At 36.3% G+C, this 18,557-nt stretch overlaps 1 protein-coding gene across 1 annotated transcript in view; it reads right to left on the bottom strand.

Annotated features, from left to right (window-relative positions):
• CENPE (centromere protein E) overlaps window positions 1-18,557 on the bottom strand; it is an 82,402-nt gene that overhangs the window by 5,990 nt on the left and 57,855 nt on the right. The window contains exons 41-47 of the mRNA XM_028091205.2: window positions 17,499-17,717; window positions 15,360-15,557; window positions 14,447-14,650; window positions 10,671-10,889; window positions 8,215-8,400; window positions 2,277-2,389; window positions 438-535 (exon numbers count right to left, since the gene is read on the bottom strand). Of these exons, the coding sequence (XP_027947006.2) occupies window positions 438-535; window positions 2,277-2,389; window positions 8,215-8,400; window positions 10,671-10,889; window positions 14,447-14,650; window positions 15,360-15,557; window positions 17,499-17,717 (1,237 nt within the window). The remainder of the gene's footprint in view (window positions 1-437; window positions 536-2,276; window positions 2,390-8,214; window positions 8,401-10,670; window positions 10,890-14,446; window positions 14,651-15,359; window positions 15,558-17,498; window positions 17,718-18,557) is intronic.

Genomic DNA, 18,557 nt, shown 5'->3' with positions numbered 1-18,557 from the left:
TATTTTCAGTACTAAGAACATGTAGGATATATTTCTTTATTTCTACTGTGTGCTGATTGCATTTTTACTGCACATATGGTTAAATTCTACTACAATGTGTTTGTATTTTTATTGGGAAGGGTACTTCTACCTTGATAGTTACATCATTCTTTTATAATACTGAAGATATCTTCACTCATATGTAAAGATCTGATGCAAAGGTAAAATTCTTATTTTTTAAGAATCTATAATGGATAAATAGTTGAGATTACAGGAAACTAAGGAGATGTCACAGGATAAATATGATCTCAATAAATTCATTTCAAAAATAGTTTTTTCTAAATTAGTGGTTAACAGGTTTATTCTTGACTGTCACATATATCATAGTCTTCAAAATGTCTACATGTATTGAGAAATAAAATGGAAAGGATCTGGAAATATCAGCATTTTCTACTTACTTGAGGTATCTTGGGCTTGTTGATTTCTTCTAAGATTTTCTCTCAGTACCCTTATAACTTCTTTTTGATATTCTACAGTGGCTTTTGTAGAAGTAATTCTAATAAGAACATCAATAGAAACATGTAAAAGCTTTGCAACTAATTATAATGGAAGAATAAACAGAATTGTTATCAAGAATTTTCTAGTAAGATAGATCACATTGACATAAAACCTGTAAGTGGCAATAGATACCCCCGGTATCAAATATTTTATAGCTATAACACCATCAAATTGAAAGTATTCTGTTTGGTTGCAGGAGTAGTTTTTGAAATTCTTTTTAAAATTCTGGAAGCCCAGTAGCTATTAATCGGAATTACCAGGGCACCAAAGTAAAAAGAACTTCTACCCATTTCTACCTTGTCAGGGAAGCAAACCCTGGGTGCAGCTCTAGTCTAATGTGATACAGAGGTTAAATTCTGCTGTTACCCAGCAGAAAGTGACATTTTAGGAATTGTTGGCTTAAGTGTTAATCAGCAGTGATAAATCATGAGACCTTCTGTCTTTAGAGACTCTGAAAGTATCTGCTGATTCTATTCGATACATAAAATTGCCTTTTTAAAAAAAGATTTATTTATTTATTTGAGAGAGAAACACACGCAGAGAGTGCAGGAGTCAGGGCCCGAGAGAGAGAGGGAGAGAAAAACTCAAACAGACTCTGTGCTGAGCCTAATGCGGAACTCGGTCTCAGGACCCTGAGATCATGACCCGAGACAAAACCAAGAGTTGGACGCTTAACCGACTGCATCACCCAGGTGCCCCTAAAACTGCTTTTTATAATGAAGAACTTGATAGGTATAAGTTTCACTAAAACCAATAGTCTTATCAATGGAAGGCTGGTTAGAATGCAAGAAGCTTCAGAGTGCTACTTTTTGGGCAAATTAGGCATCATTGTTAAATATTTATAGGAAGAACAAAAAGCATTAGGAGTCAGAAGGAATCTTAAGAAATCATCTAATACAAACCTATCCTTAGTGATTATGAATACAAAGACCAGAGATTAAACAGCCTATATGTGAGGTGATATAATAATAAGTGTCAATATTATATTTCTAATTCACTGTCTCTATTTAATATTCTTTCATTATGCTATATCATAAAGAACTTCAGGCATGCCATTATGTACAGTATATATAAATAAAAAGAAGTCACGCTTCTGGGTACTAGGTACCGTAATTTAAGAGGAAATGCAATTTTACACAAAAACACAATAGGAAGAACAAACTAAATTAAGAGAACCAACAAAAATCTTAGTCGAAGTGTTAAACACACACAGATGCACATATATACAGGTTCTTAACATTCATTTTCAAGCATAAAAAGGCCACTTTTAAGCTGTTTATGTAAGACAGCAAGAAGCATCAAGACACAGTGTGTTAATAATTGACCATAACTATGCTGATTTTTAAAAACTTGGCAGATGTATAATGAGAACTTAGCAAGTTTAAAATCTGTGGATGTTTGTATTTATTTTAAAAAACAGTAACAATATTTCCACATATTTTAAAAAGTTAACCAATGCAAAAAATTTAGAAGGGAAAATTAAGCTATTTTTTTTTAAGATTTTATTTATTTATTTGTCAGAGAGAAAGAGTGAGAGAGAGAGCACAAGCAGGGAAAGCGGCAGGCAGAGGGAAAGGGAGAAGCAGGCTCCCCACTGAGCAAGGAGCCTGATGCGGGGCTCGATCCCAGGGCCCCGAGATCATGACCTGAGCTGAAGGCAGATGCTTAACTGACTGAGCCACCCAGGCACCCCGAAACGTAAACTATTAAAGTCATGTTCAGTTAAGGCAAAGACATACTCTTTTTCAAACTCTTTGGCATTTTTCATCTTCTCTAGGTCTATTTTCACCAGCTTCGTTTTGAGATCTTCAATTTCTTCTTTATAGGGCTTAGCTCCTAAAGCAACTTTGTCCTAAATTTTTTAGAGAAAAGAAAAATAAAATAATTTCAGAGCAGTTTTAAAGAGCTGTTAACTACCTTGATTTGGTAGGAAGATTTTAAAACAGCGAACTCCAAATATATGAAAAGCAGAAAAGGCACGAAATTTAACTCTAAAATGAACAAGTAGATATTTGCTGTGAAGTATACATGAAACTACTGGAAGCTAATATGTAATTGAGAATACATGACCTCCATTTTTTTTTTAATTTTATTTGAGAGAGAGAGAGTGAGAGAGCGAGAGAGTGAGAGAGCATGAGCAGGGTGAGGGGCAAAGGGAGAGAGAGAAGCACACTCCTCACTGAGCAGGGAGCCTGATGTGGGGCTCGATCCCAGGACTCCTGGGATCATGACCTGAGCTGAAGGCAGATGCTTAACCTATTGTGCCACCCAGGCGCCCCTTCATTTCCTAAAACAAAATTTTTTTTTTCCAATTAACAATGATATAAACAAAATGAAATAGAAAGGTTGAAAATAATGGGTAGACAAAGGTAAATCAGGAAAATGAAACAAAAAGATGTCAGAATGGGAATATAAATATCAAACTAGAACTGAATTCAAAGTATAATAAAGTGTTCCTGGGATATTTGTACTCAAAGATGGTCAATCCGGTGCTGAAAATATAACTACTTTCGACTCAGAGAAAAAAAAAATCATATGTAAATACATATTTAAATACATTTAAACCCTTTTTTATAAATACTTATTTTTTAGAGCAACTTTAGGTTTATAGAAAAATTGAGCAGAGTACAGAGTTCCTATATACCCTTGTCGTGCTCCATCTCCCTCCCCACCCTGCCTATTTCCACTATTGTTAACATCACATTTTAGTGTGGTATATTTGTTACAAATGATGGGCCAATATTGATACATTTCAGACTGCATTAGGGTCTATTGTTTGTACTGTACATTTTACGGGTTTTGACAAATGTACAATGACACATGTTCATCATTACAATATCATACAGAATAGATTCACTGTCTTAAAAATCCCGTTCCACCTATTCATCCTTCCCTCCCTTACCCCTTCTGGACCATTGCCAATCATTGATCTTTTTACTGTCTCTCTGGTTTTGCCTTTTCCAGAATGTCATATAGTTGGAATCATTTTTCAGATGGGCTTCTTTTAATTAACAGTGTGCATTTAAGGTTCATCCATGTCTTTGCGGCTCGATAGCTCATTTCTTACACTTGTTGAATGAATCAGTTTCTTTGTATCGCTGTACCACAACCATACAATGGAGAATTAGATACTGAACAAAAAATAAAACCCATCTAAATAGGAACCTAGAGAGCTCTCTTTAGTCCTCTAGGCTTTCCCAACCCAACTCCCACAGAAACTTTTATGCGCACCCCATGGCTAGCGAAGACTAAAAAGATGCAAAACCTCCAAAAATGAAAGATGCTCAGCTTAAGGAGGTGGATGACTGGTTAAGATAAGCCTGTTCTTGGAGGAGCCCACTGTTTGCTTAGTCACAGCACCAGTTCAGTACCCTACCTCCTGAGTCAGATGGTGATGTAGGGGACTCCCTGAGCATGTGACTGGCTGGAGTGTTGGCAGTTTTGTAAGAAACTGCCAAACTCTGTTTTCAAACTGGCTGTCCCATTTGCAGTCCTACCAGCAATGAACTATTGCTCTACCTCTTCACCACCATTTAGTGTGGTTCGTCGCGTTTTGAGATATCACAGGTGTGTAGTGGTATTTCGTACTTCTCTAATGACATATGATGCTGAGAATCTTTTCATATGCTTATTTGTCACACGTATATCTTCTTAGGTGGGGTGTCTGCTCAGAACCGTTGCCTATTTTTTAATTGGCTTTTTTTTTAATCATTGAGCTTTAAGAGTTCTTTGTATATTTGGGACAACAGTTCTTTATCAGATATGTGTTTTGCAAAATTTTTTCTAGTCTGTGACCTTTTTATTTTCTTAACTGTCTTCCACAGAGCAGATATTTTTAATCTAAATGGAGTCCAACTTACCAATTTTTTCTTTCATGGATCGTGCTTTTGGTGTTGTATCTAGAAAGTCACCACCAAACCTATGGTCACCTAGATTTTCTATATCTTATCTTCTGAGGGATTTCTAGTTTTATGTTTTACATTTGGATTTTTGATCAACTGAGTTAATTTTTTGGAAGAGAGAAGGTCTGTGTCAAGATTTGTTTTCTGTTTGTGGAAGTCCAGTTGTCTCAGCATCATTAGTTGATAAGACTACCCTTCTCCACTGAACTGCCTTTGCTCTTCTGTCAAGGATCGGTTGACTGCATTTGTGTGGGTCTATTTCTCAGTTCTGTATTCTCTTCCATTGATCTATTTGTCTATATATTATTTTAAAAGTTCAAAGAACTCTAAAAAAAAAAGGTATCCATTTATGACACTAAAAAAATTTCAATATATTCTAGAAATGCAGATTATTTTTTTGCCACAATGAAATAAATTAGTCATATATAACATTGTTTAAAACATTCTTATGTAAAAGAAATCAAAATTGAAAATACTGAATTAGAAATGAAAGATAACAGAATTCCCTATTTCAAATATATGGTATGTGACCAAAGCTGCACTCAAGAAATACTGACGGTCTTAGTTTTGCTAATAAACTGAAAAGACGGAAAACATGAATTTCTTGGTTAACATCACCTATTTATCATCTGCATTCTTAGACAGATTCAGTCAAGAAACTTTAGTGGCTCTACCTGAAAAAGAATTCCTTGAAATTCTGATTTGAATTACATGAAATTTAGGAATTAATTTGGGAAAAACTTAGGATTGTATTTAGGTTCCAACCTAGGAAATGGTGTATTTCTTATAAACCACAGGTTACCCTATATTTCTTTTTAAAGTTTTATTTTTCTTTTCATATATGTTGCCCTCATTTTTTGTTAAGGTTAGTCATTCAATCATCTTATTTTAGATTTTGTGGCCATTATAAATAAGATGTTTTTTTTCTCCTCATGCAAGGTGTCCATAAAGTTCTACTGCAGTTTAAATTTTTGATCTATTCACTGCTACTTAATAGAAACAATTTGTAATGATTTGTAGGAAGTGTATCAAGATTTAAACAAAATTGTGAATGATTCATTTGTTCAAATTACTTTCTTCTCTATTCAATTAACAAACCTGACGTTATTATATTGGACAGCTATATCCAAGATGTTTTCTTTTTTTTTTTTTAAAGATTTTATTTTATTCAAGAGAGAGAGAATGAGAGATAGCACGAGAGGGAAGAGGGTCAGAGGGAGAAGCAGACTCCCCGCCGAGCAGGGAGCCCGATGTGGGACTCGATCCTGGGACTCCAGGATCATGACCTGAGCCAAAGGCAGTCGCTCAACCAACTGAGCCACCCAGGCGCCCCAAGATGTTTTCAAATAGTGGTGAATAGGTTAAAAGTTTCTTCCTATGCCAAGTCTTGAGTTAAATACATTGTTGCATTTTATAGAATGTTTATATAATACTGAAAAGCAAATGAAATAAACTCAAATGGTATAAAGATTTTATGAATCTGTATTTTGCTTTCTTTCCCTATAGGTGTTATATAATGCCATAACCCAGAAAATTATTTCTGGTACACAGGAAAGATATTTATCTTTCCACAGATGCCTGTATCAATTTACACAGAATGTGGAGAAATTTGTTGCTTACTTCTTATCTTGAAATACTTTCTTCACTTTTGTGAAGAAACCGTAACCGCTGTCTGCACTCTATGTTGTACCTCCTCCCCTCCATCTTACCGGCTGCTCCATCTTGGTATCTTTTGGTTACTTCTTATCTCTTCCCCATCATGCTCCTGGCTTCATCCAGTCTCATGACTTTTATACGCCGACAATTCCCCAAATTTATACCTTAAGTCTAGATCTCTCTTAGACTTACGTATACATACAACTGCTTCAGTCATATCTCAAGATGGGGGTCCCCAATAGCCATTTCAAATTCAACACGTCCAAAACTTAGTTTTGATTCAGTTCCCATGGTTTCAAAAACTGGCTCTTCTGAGAGTCTTTCCCATCTCCATAAATGGCAAGTCCATTCTTCCAGTTGTTCAAGCCCCAAACTCCAGAATCATCTCTGACTCCAAGAAATTTGAGAGGAAGGTATGTGTGCCACTTCTGGGCCAGAGTCTTTAAGAGTAGAGATTTTAAGATTATTTTAGCTTCTCCATCTGTCCCTTTCCTGTGAACCTGGGCATGGACAGTTTATAACTTGGCTTTAACCATGCAGATGAAAACAGCACCCGAGGGGGTGGTGGAGAAACAGGATGGAAGGGAAGTGAGCCTCTGAACGATCATGCAGAATGGAGCCACCTGCCAACCTGGAACTCACACTGTTATATGAGATACTCCCTCTTGTTTGAATTGCTGCAGTTTGGGTCCCTTTGTTGTAGCAGTTTGTATGTCACATTAACAAACACACCCTCCTGGATTCTATTTTCAAAGAGCAGCCTTTAGAAAATTAAATTGGACCATTTTATCCTTTTGCCAAAATCCTCTGATGACTTCACATCTCACTCAAAATAAAAACCACAGTTCTTATAATGGACTGTCAGACCCTTTATGAGTTGACTCTCTGCTACTTTTCACCTTATTTCCCAACTCTATCTCCTTGCTCACTCTGCTCCAGGAGACACTGGCTTTCTTGTTTCTTAAACATACCTACACTATTTGTGCTTTCCTTTGCCTGGAAGGCCCTTCCCCTACCACATAGCTCACCCATTCCCCCAAGTCATCTTAGTGGTGTGGCTCTCCTCAGCTCCCCTTTATAAGATCATATCTGATTCCCTTATGCTCCCACTTTCACCAGGTACCCACGCAACCCTTATCTAGCTTAATTTTTTCCCACCATACTTTTTACCCTCTGACACACATATATACTTGCTTATTTTCTCTCTTCCTGAACCAGAATGTAAGCTCCTTGGAGGAAAGGAGGGGTATTTCTTTCTTTCCATGGCTGTACACATGACATCTAGAGCAATGACCATCACATACCAGATACTCAACAAGTCTATCTTGATCAAATAAAAATGTGATTCGATATATTAAATAATTACTCTCAAAAATTCTAAAGCTTTACAATTGGTTTCTTGGTTTTTAGCTTTACATTTAACAAAATTGAGATTGTTTTTTATTGCCTCTCTGTTTCATGTCTTATTAAATGAACCAGAACTTTTAGAACAATGTTAAAATGATGAAAGGAGCAGACATTCTTGACTTGTTCCAAATTTTAACCGAAATGAAGAGATAGAAAACTTAAGTGCCTATTAGGGTCAGACTCAAGCAAAAGAAGTGTGAGAAAGGCTGGAGCTAAAACAAAAAGGAGTGGTAAGGATGCGATGAATGAAGGTGTGATGTGTGTAATGGCATTCAAGGTCAAAGACAAATTACTGTTCTTCCTAAAGTAAACAGGTCAGATTCAGCCCAGAGGCTACCAGTTGGGGCTCAATAATGGGATTAAATGAAAATAATTTTAAAATGTACTTATCTAATCCAGAGCAAATATTTACATAAGTTTTTTCCTGAAAAATGAAAATATACATTTTAAACTATACAGAATATTTATATATCTTTTAAAAAATAATTTTTCTAGGAATATAGAAAATCATTATTTTACATGAAAATACACTTTTGCATTTCATTTATAAATTTCTACTTGCTTTAATAAGCTTGAGTACTGAACTTCAGATGTTACATACGTCACAGGAAGTTCAAGTAAAAGATCGGAGTTCCAACCAAATTATCCGCCAAATTCAAGAGTAAAAGAAAAAAAAAACCCTTTTATTATAAAGTTGAGTTCTTTAAGTTACCTGAAGTACTTGGATCATTTCTTTTGTTTTTTCAAGGCATTTATTTGATTCATTAACTTGTGTTTGAAGTTTTGCTATTATGTCATTAGTCATCTCAAGTTCTTTCTGCATCTTTATAATCTTGCTTTCCTTATGCTTAGCACTTTCTTGGGCTTCACGCAGTGAAGTTTCCAGCTCCTGAATTTTCTGTTAGAAAAAGCACACGTATATGAGGTGTGCCATGCAGGCACAATCACGGTATATACATGTAAGACAAAGATGACCACATACAGGTATTAATGTTTCACACTGCATTAACAAAGGGTAGAAGAGAAACCAAATGTCACCTAATTTACACGTGTGTTATTTTCTTTATTTAGAAGCTGATGATTTTTGGATTAAAAAAGACCCAAATTTTATATTATAAGGTTTAGTGTTATTTTATTTACTGGTTTGTATGGTGCTAAGCATATTAAACAGGCACTCACGTTTTAAATTAACACCACTTAAAGGAAATACACGTGTTAACTGACTCTTTAAGTAATGCATATAACATATCTTTCCCTTTACTTTTATTACCTAGTTTTTAAATACAGGTATCTGGAAAAATTCGAAGGCGTATAATAAAGGGTAAGTTTCCCTGTCTCAGAACCCTAGCTGACCCTGTAGCAACCACTAAACTCTTTCAAGTGTATCCCTCCAGAAATTTTCTATGCCTATCTCAGTATTTGTGAATACACAGTTATAAAAACAGTCAGTCATACATACAGTAGGAACATACTGAATATACAGTTTTTTTTTTTTAACTTGGCAATATATTTTCCAGATCTTTCCATTATCAATACATACAGATCTCTCCACCTTTTTGTTTTCATGGATACATACATCCTGTTTCTTAGAGGTACTATAAATTAGTTAACCCATCAACCACTAATGAACATCTAGGTTATTTCCAGTTTTTTGCAAGTAAAAAAATACCTGAATTTGTCCATATTTATAAGATTATTCACCCACACACACATATACAGGTTTTCCTAGAAAATGTCTGTTTCTTCTTGGCCCCATCCAGAATTTATTTTTGTTTAAGTGAGTGAGGTAGAAACCCAGATTTATTTTTTCTCAGTGGCTAGCTGGTTGTCTGGAATCAAACATTAAGTAAATCATCTTTTTCCCACCAAGTAGGCAGTTACCATTATCAAATACTGATTTCTCCTCCTTGGGTGTACTGCTGAACTCTACTCTGGTCCACTGCTCTGTCTATTTCTGTATCATTACCAAACTGTTCTATGCTACTCTAATTTTTCATAATTACCAAAGTAAGAGCATACAATAATTATCTGATAGGGTATTTTCTGGGATTACTAAAGATGGGAATTTCCTTCTGCTTCTTTATTGCTTTGGTAGATGGGTTTAGTATTTTTGCTATTTTTGTCTCCACCAGCTACTGAGGTCTGTAGGGATTAGCAAATCAATAAACTGTACTAGTGATCTTCTAGTTTCCACTGGTAATTGATTATTAAACTAGTGGTTGATGTTTTAGGTTTTTATTTTGGTAAAAGTGATAAATTTTAATTTACTCGGGTTCTTCACTAAGTCATTTTGTGAGCTAACAAAATAAAATAGCATATTTGCTTCACAATTCCCAAGTAAGGCTAGTTAATAAAATAACTGAATCATTCAAATAACGTATTGATTCTTGGATGCAGGTTAATCTGCATAAAGATATTTGTTATATTTTTAGCCTCTTCCATTTTAATTTTGATATAACATTAACCAATATTAAAGACTTTGACGATAATTAGAGAAAAGCTGAATTGCCCTTTCCCTCTAAGCTAGTTCTATAAATAGACACAGATTATAGTTCAATAAAAAGTTACATGATTGAAGAAATTTATAATATACAGTAATGGCACTTGAAGCAGTATATGTATCTCTTAATCAAATTAAACTATGAGTTACTTCTCTTTTATAATTTAAAGGGAAGATCTCATATAATATATACAGTTCTGTAGTTATTTGAGTGACAGCCACGGTAGAACTAAATTTAAAAAAGAAGCCCCCCCCCCCCCAAAAAGAAGAAGATAGCAGGAGGGGAAGAATGAAGGGGAGTGAGTCGGAGGGGGAGAGGAACCATGAGAGACGATGGACTCTGAGAAACAAACTGAGGGTTCTAGAGGGGAGGGGGGTGGGGGGATGGGTTAGCCTGGTGATGGGTATTAAAGAGGGCACGTTCTGCATGGAGCACTGGGTGTTATGCACAAACAATGAATCATGGAACACTACATCAAAAACTAATGATGTAATGTATGGTGATTAACATAATAAAAAAATAAAAAAAAAAGAAGCCCATCACACACACAAACATGGTCCATGTTCCCTAATACATTTGATACTATAATTTTGCTCTGAAGTGATATATAAAATGCATCTTTAATTGATCAATTCGCAAATTAAAAAACATCTAAGAAATCACATACCTCTGTTGTTAGTTGCGTGGCTCTTGATGTAACATGAAGATTCTTATTGTCTTCTGTAGCAGAATCAACAAGGATACCAGACGTCAGGGAGATCTTCAAAGTTTGGTGGTTTTTAAATAGCTGTTCATTTTTCTCTTTCACTGATTTCAGGTCACATTCCCATTCTCTGGCTATGGTAGCATTTCTTTCCTCAAACTCTGTAGATTCATTCATAATAGCCTATTGAATAGTAAAACACCATTATAACTCTAAAATGAATTACATATAAAAAATACTATGAACACTACTAGAATTCTAGGACAAGGCACGTGCTGAAATTCATCATTTAGAACATCTTAGAACAGTACTTTAAAAGGATGTGAACATTCTTTGTGGTTTGCATCAGTTCCTGAAATTTCAGAAGATGCTGGATGTTGATGATGAGAATAAAAGAAGAATGAGGACTGGAGAGGATTTGTATTGATTTGCAAGATGATAAATCTCGCTTTATTGGATCAGCGCTAACATACGAAGCGGAAATCTGCAGAGCTGTGCAGGTTAAAGTCATTATGTATGTTAGGACATTTATAATGTCATATACAAACATTAACTGATACGTAATGGCAGAGCAAATCCAGGAAACTTAACAGCAATCTATTTTCCTGTTTCATTTCAAACCTCAGTGTTTATAGGGAAAAGAATTCACTGACTTTTGGTAATTAATCTGAAAATCTTGTATTTCTGTGCAGGGACTAACACTCAATCACCACCCTCCTTTACACTGAAGGCTAACTCTGAAATTACTCATATTATCTTTTTACTTCCTAATTCTTAAGGGATGTACTTTTTGCTTTCATCATTAATGCCTTATTGGTTTTATCTATATCTTTAAGGCACTTCTATCAGACTTGGATGCTAAATTAGTTGTGTTCTTGCTGGCATTCTGGGCTCTCCTTGGTTCTGCACTACTGACCTCATACCTATAAAGGTATCAATTCCTATTTTCAAGGTGCTGGAAGAAGCCATATATCTCTGCTCATCCACAGAGTAGGAATCCCTACTTTCTCCTCACAAGTAGGTCCTCAATATTACAAGAAAAACACTGAATTTTATGGGGATTATCTTATTCAAATGTTGGTTTTTATGCTTTTCCTCTGTTGATTGTGGACTTTTTTTTTTTTGAAGCAGCTCATTTACTATTTTGCTAGCTTGAGGTATTCAACAAATGGAAATATCCACAGGAAAATATATTTTAAAGAATATTGTCTATACTTCAGTGTGATTTACGTATAGTTTTCAGATGAAATTAAAGTGTCAAAAAAGACCTACCCAAACATATGAAATATGAAACCAATTTTTGAAGCTTTTTCTTTTTATTAACATATAATGTATTATTTGTTTCAGAGATACAGGTCTGTGATTCAACAGTCTTACACAATTCACAGCGCTCACCATAGCACATACCCTCCCCAATGTCCATCAACCAGCCACCCCATCCCTCCCACCCCCCACCACTCCAGCAACCCTGTTTGTTTCCTGAGATTTAGAGTCTCTTTATTTTTTTTAAGATTTTTTATTTATTTATTTGAGAGAAAGAATGAGAGAGAGAGAGCACATGAGAGGGGAGAGGGTCAGAGGGAGAAGCAGACTCCCTCCCGAGCAGGGAGCCCGATGCGGGACTCGATCCCGGGACTCCAGGATCATGACCTGAGCCGAACACAGTCGCTTAACCAACTGAGCCACCCAGGCGCCCAGAGATTTAGAGTCTCTTATGGTTTGTCTCCCTCTCTGGTTTTGTCTTGTTTCATTTTTCCCTCCCTTCCCCTATGATCCTCTGTCTTGTTTCTCAAAATCCTCATATCAGTGAGAACATATGATACTTGTCTTTCTCTGATTGACTTATTTCGCTTAGCATAATACCCTCTAGTTCCTTCCATGTTGTTGCAAGTGGCAAGATTTCATTTTTTGATGGCTGCATAATATTCCATTGTGTGTGTGTATATATATATATATATATATATACCACATCTTCTTTATCCATTCATCTGTCAATGGACATCTTGGCTCTTTCCATAGTTTGGCTATTGCGGACATTGCTGCTATAAACATTGGGGTGCATGTGCCCCTTCGAATCACTACATTTGTGTCTTTGGGGTAAATACCCAATAGTGCAATTGCTGGGTCGTAGGGTAGCTCCATTTTCAACTTTTTGAGGAACCTCCACACTGTTTTCCAGAGTGGCTACACCAGCTTGCATCACCAGTGTAGAAGGGTTCCCCTTTCTCCGCATCCCCACCAACATCTGTCGTTTCCTGACTTGTTAATTTTAGCCATTCTGAATGGTGTGAGGTGGTATCTCATTGAGGTTTTGATTTGGATTTCCCTGATGCCTAGTGATGTTGAGCACTTTTTCATGTGTCTGTTGGCCATCTGGATGTCTTCTTTGCAGCAATGTCTGTTCATGTCTTCTGCCCATTTCTTGATTGGATTAGTTGTTCTTTGGATACTGAGTTGGATAAGTTCTTTATAGATTTTGGATAGTTGCCCTTTATCTGATATGTCCTTTGCAAACTGCAAATATCTTCTCCCATTCTGTCGGTTGTCTTTTGGGTTTGTTGACTGTTTCTTTCGCTGTGCAAAAGCTTTTTATCTTGATGAAGTCCCAACAGTTCATTTTTGCCCTTGCTTCCCTTGCCTTTGGCAATGTTTCTAGGAAGAAGTTGCTGCGGCTGACGTCGAAGAGATTGCTGCCTGTGCTCTCCTTTAGGATTTTGAGGGACTCCTGTCTCACATTTAGGTCTTTCAACCATTTTGAATCTATTTTTGTGTGTGGTGTAAGAAAATGGTCCAGTGTCATTCTTCTGCATGTGGCTGTCCAATTTTCCCAACATCATTTGTTGAAGAGACTGTCTTTTTTCCACTGGACATTCTTTCCTGCTTTGTCGAAGATTAGTTGACCATAGAGTTGAGCGTCCATTTCTGGGCTCTCTATTCTGTTCCACTGATCTACGTGTCTGTTTTTGTGTCAGTACCATACTGTCTTGATGATTACTAGAAGCTCTAATATTAATCTAGCTCCCTTTGCTCCAGCTGCATATACAACAAGCAACTTTCTGACTACTGTATATTTTACCAGGTATATGAGACAGGGATTACTTCAGAGAACAGAATGAATATTCTGATCAGTGGAAAGTAAAAACAAATTAACAAGCTTGTCTTAAGCCATGTTGGTTCTTGTGAATCTGTACACTGGAGCCAGTCACTTTGGGAACAATGCTATACACCACATCTCTGAACCTCAGAGTTGAAGTATCAGTGCATAAGGCAGTGATACCACCAAGATGAAAAGTACATCTCAGTGAAGTTGCTGGACAGGCTTGTGTGTGGCATGGCCACAGCTGTGGCCTGTTCCCTGAAACAGGCTCATCTCACTCTGTCTGAGGCTACTTGGGGGAAAGGCTCAAATCCTCCAGAAGCAGGGAGAAGTGAGAAAGGAAAGAACATTCAAGATTCCCTAAGGGGAAATTGATTATTACACCCCAAGATTTTATCTTCTTTACAAGTGTAAGTGAATATTTTTAATTATCTTAAGGAAGCACACATAACATGTTAGAGGAAGAACATGTTTTACCCAACTTTTTCCCCCAATTTTTTTCAAACAAAAAAATAAAGTATATACAAATAAAGAAGCATATCTAAGATTAAGTTGCTCTAAGTCTTTTTTAAGAAAAAGGTAGAAAAATTAGAGCAAACAACAAGAAGAATGAGCTAGCACACACACAAAAATCACTACTTACAATTATTTTGTTATTATAGAAGTTATTCACTTGACAAATCTTATCATTTTCTTTCTGGATGCCATTTTTAAACTTTTCTATATCAAAATGAGTATTCAACCATTCTTCCAAAAACTGGGTCATTTCTTTCCTATTACTTAGCACTTGCTGAAATTCAGTCTTTATGCAGTGGAAGTCATTTTCTGAAAGATCTTTGAGAATTTCCTGTTTGAAAAATAAGTATTTGATCACCTGAACACTGAGTTTTTATCTAAATATCATACATAAGGGGAAAACACCTTACTGAACTCTCATTCTTAATATTGAATATCTTGAAATAAACATAATTCTAATTTATTTTAGTTGTATTAGAAATATAATTCTAATTCAAAACTTTGTTCTAGTTATTTGAATAATAAAAATCTGGCAGTATAAGCTATGTAAGGAATGTCTACAAATTCTGCCTGTTAGAATTAAAAACCACCAAAACTATCTGTGACTACTAATCACACACATGCAGTACTGCTGCATGCAGCTTTTCTGTGCACCCAGGCCTTACACACACATTGGGAACTGGATGCCAGCCTCACACTGCTGGGTGAGAGCAAGATACTCCATGAGGAGCTGCTGTAATAACATTGTTCCAGACTCCCAGCTGCAGCTCTAGGATGTTTTAGAAAGCATTCGGAAACTTATTCTGGGGTTCTATGAATTCCCACTTATTGGGACTAAATCTACTTTTCTGTATCTGTGGAGTCCTGAAAAGCGGCTGGCTAGTCCATTACGTGGCACTCTTCACATCTGGCCAGCGGTCACCCTGCAACCTATTTTTAATTTCTGGAAAATGAAAATGGCTCTGAGCACATGCAAAAGTACCCTCTCTATATAAGAAAAAGGCTTAAAATCTAATTAAACCATTTAAAATAAACTATACCTCAATATGTAGATCCATATTCTGGCTCAATTTGAGGTCCATGAATTCTCTGGATGGTACATCATAATCTTGTTGAAGCTGCTGTATTTTAATTAGCAGTTCATTTTGCTTTTCCACTTCATCAATAAAAACTACTTCAAATTTATTGATGGATTCATGTTGTTCTTCCTTTATCTTTGTAACATGGCTTAACACATACTTGTAGAAAAACATTAAACAAATTGGGAAATGAACCTTTTATCACATTTAGAGGAAGTTTTAAACCCTCAAGACCAAGAGGTGGGATGGTATATCTTGTTTATCTATATCCTCTGGTAAGTGAGGAAGAAGGAAAGAGCCTCTCTCTATCCCCAATTTTTTCCTCTCAGTATCTTGGGAGAATAACTTCCAGACTTCAAGTTCCTTACTTTGGATTCCCTAGGGGCTACACCTCATGGATGTCCTACAATTACCTCCGATTCACTGTTAAAATGGAACATAATCTCTTTCCCTATAAACTCACCTTTCTCTTCTGCTCACTTTTTGGTTAACTATGTCACCAATCATGCAGGTACCCCAGCTAGATGCCTGAGGTTCATTTTCAACATCCCTCTCCTGCCTACCTTGGTTGGGTAACCAATGTGGGTATACCAGCCTCAAGATGTACTTCTCACATGTAGTTAGATGTCTGGCATCAAGGTGACAATAATTTGAATGTCATATGTTCCATGGACCTCCTGGATACATTCTGGATATCTGATTGCCAGGAAGAATATCAGGGCCTGAGAGGCAATCTACCGAGGAAAGACAGACACCAACTCCCTACCTCCTCAATCTCCCACCACTCCTTAACCTCTTATTGTCTGGCTCTTCCCTAACCACTCAATTAAAACTGCTCTAACAAAGGTCAACAATAAGCTCTATTATCAACAAATTGAGGGCATCTCTTCAGTTCATATTCTGGCTGTCTGAACTATCTGCCAGTCTTGACCATTTCATCTTTGACATGCTGTCCTCCACTGACTTGAGCAATAGCACTTTTGCTTGATTTTCTCCTGTCTCTTTGCCATTTCCAACCTCCAACCCATTTGTTGCTCTCTTTTCTGCTACGGACTTTTGAAAATTTATCTTTTCCAGAGTTCTCATCTTATCCTAAGGCTCTTATTTTTCTATTATGCCTTCTGGGTGACCTTACTCACACATGTATTATCTAGCATGTATATGCTGATGAATTCCAAACCTTTATCTTTAGTTCTGACTTGTCTCCAGACAAATGCCAGACTCATAACTAAGTGCCTACTTGTTTTTCTTCTTGAATGCTCCATCATGAGTATTTCTACCTCAAAATATCTCAAACTAAACACCTGATCGCTTCTCCTGTCTCGCCTGCCTTGCTCCTCTTTCTTTTTTGTTGATGGTACCACTCTCCACAAACCTGGCTATGCCCAAATTCTGGCACTCAATCTAAACATCTCCCTCCTTACCTCACTATCAATCACATGAACTTCCTATTTTAAGCTGCTGAATATTTAATTTCTTTTATCCTCCCCGTGCCTATGAATCCTTTTCTAGTAGTACGGTCACCTGTAATATCTAATCTGGACCACTATAACTGCCTTTTGTCTCTTCTCTCTGCCACAAACTCATTGCTTTTCTACAGTGAAGTAGCTAAAATGGTAATCTGATCACACTACTGCTACAACGTAAAAATAACGGCCCAGTGGCTCCCCATCATCTGCAAAATGAACTCTAAGCATTATTGCTTCAGTCCAGCTTCTACTGTGATCTCATTTTCTGTAATTCTTTATCTGGTTTGTGATACAACCTGCACGTGCTTCTGTCACTACACTTACTAGCTGCTTATATGTTTGCCTCATGCGCTAGACTAGGAGATTTCTGAGATATTATTCCTATCTGTCTCTTGAGCACCATGATGATATCTAGGCTCACAGGCAGAGCTCAAGTTTTGTTGAATGAACAGGTCCTAGAGGCACAGTGGATCCTGCACATAACTATTCTGAGATGCACATAATCTTTAATTCAGCAGTAAATATACTAAATAGCAAATATGCCGACTCCCAAAGTAGGACTTAAATGCACTGATGTTAAAACTAAAATTTATAGCAATATTTACAAAGATATTACTAAAAAAGGTAGTACCTGAAGTTTCTTCATGACTCTGTGGAATTCCATTGAACATCTTTGGTTTGCAGTGAGAAGTTTTTGAATTTGTTTGATTTGTGGATATGGAAGTGAGAGGTTTGCTTTTACTCTAACTGAAAGCTCTTTTTGGGTTTCAATTTCTTTCTCCAAGTCAAGGGATAGTCTATTTAAGCACTCATAATGATTATACCTCTCTGAGTATCTCTTCAGAAGCTCCTAAGGAAAATTAGAAATCATTCAGTTTAACAATTCATCCTGATTTAACAACAAATAGTGCTTGACCTAGAATTGCTTTTTTCTTTTAATTTTTAAATTTATTTTACTTTTAAATGTAAATTCAATTAATTAACATATAATGTATTGTTTCAGGGGTACAGTTTGTGATTCATCAGTCTTATATAAAAACCCAGTGCTCATTACAACACACACCTTCTCCAATGCCCATCACCCAGTTACCCCATCCTTCCACCCCCTCTCCTCCAGCAACCCTCAGTTTGTTCCCTATCATTAAGAGTCTCTTATGGTTTGTCTCCCTCTCTGGCTTTGTCTCGTTTCATTTTTTCCTCTCTTCCCCTATGATCCTTGCCCTAGAATTGTAACAAAATTTATGCTTTAACATTTTCTGTAGTACAGAAACAAATTAAGACCTTTGTGTTTTTAAAAAAAGGAAACTCTTATTGTTGATTTTGGATTATAGAAATAATATTTAATTACTGTGAAAATTTTAAAAATTTAAACAAATGTAACAAAGAAAACCAGAAACAACCACGGTTATCATTTTGATACATTTTCTTTTCCTTTTTTGAGCATTCATGAATTAAATGACCATCTACAAAGAGTGAGGATAAATATGAGGGAATTCAATCTAGTACGTGTTATAGTTCAAGACTGAATGCTGGCTCATGTTTACAGTAGGCAATGTGAGTTTGCAGGTCAAACAAGTGACGAAGAATCAAGCTAGCTATTTGCCAGCTTGGTGAAGCCTCTTTACACATTTCTATTCATCTGCCTAGAATCTGAGTTTTCTAACTTTTTATCAGAGTTAGAGTTCAGGTT

Source organism: Eumetopias jubatus, unplaced genomic scaffold (assembly GCF_037043125.1).
Source record: "Eumetopias jubatus isolate StellerSeaLion01/CBP00866 unplaced genomic scaffold, mEumJub1_p1.0 scaffold_2, whole genome shotgun sequence".
NCBI classification, from domain to species: domain Eukaryota; kingdom Metazoa; phylum Chordata; class Mammalia; order Carnivora; family Otariidae; genus Eumetopias; species Eumetopias jubatus.
This window is presented reverse-complemented; position numbering and strand designations above follow the sequence as displayed.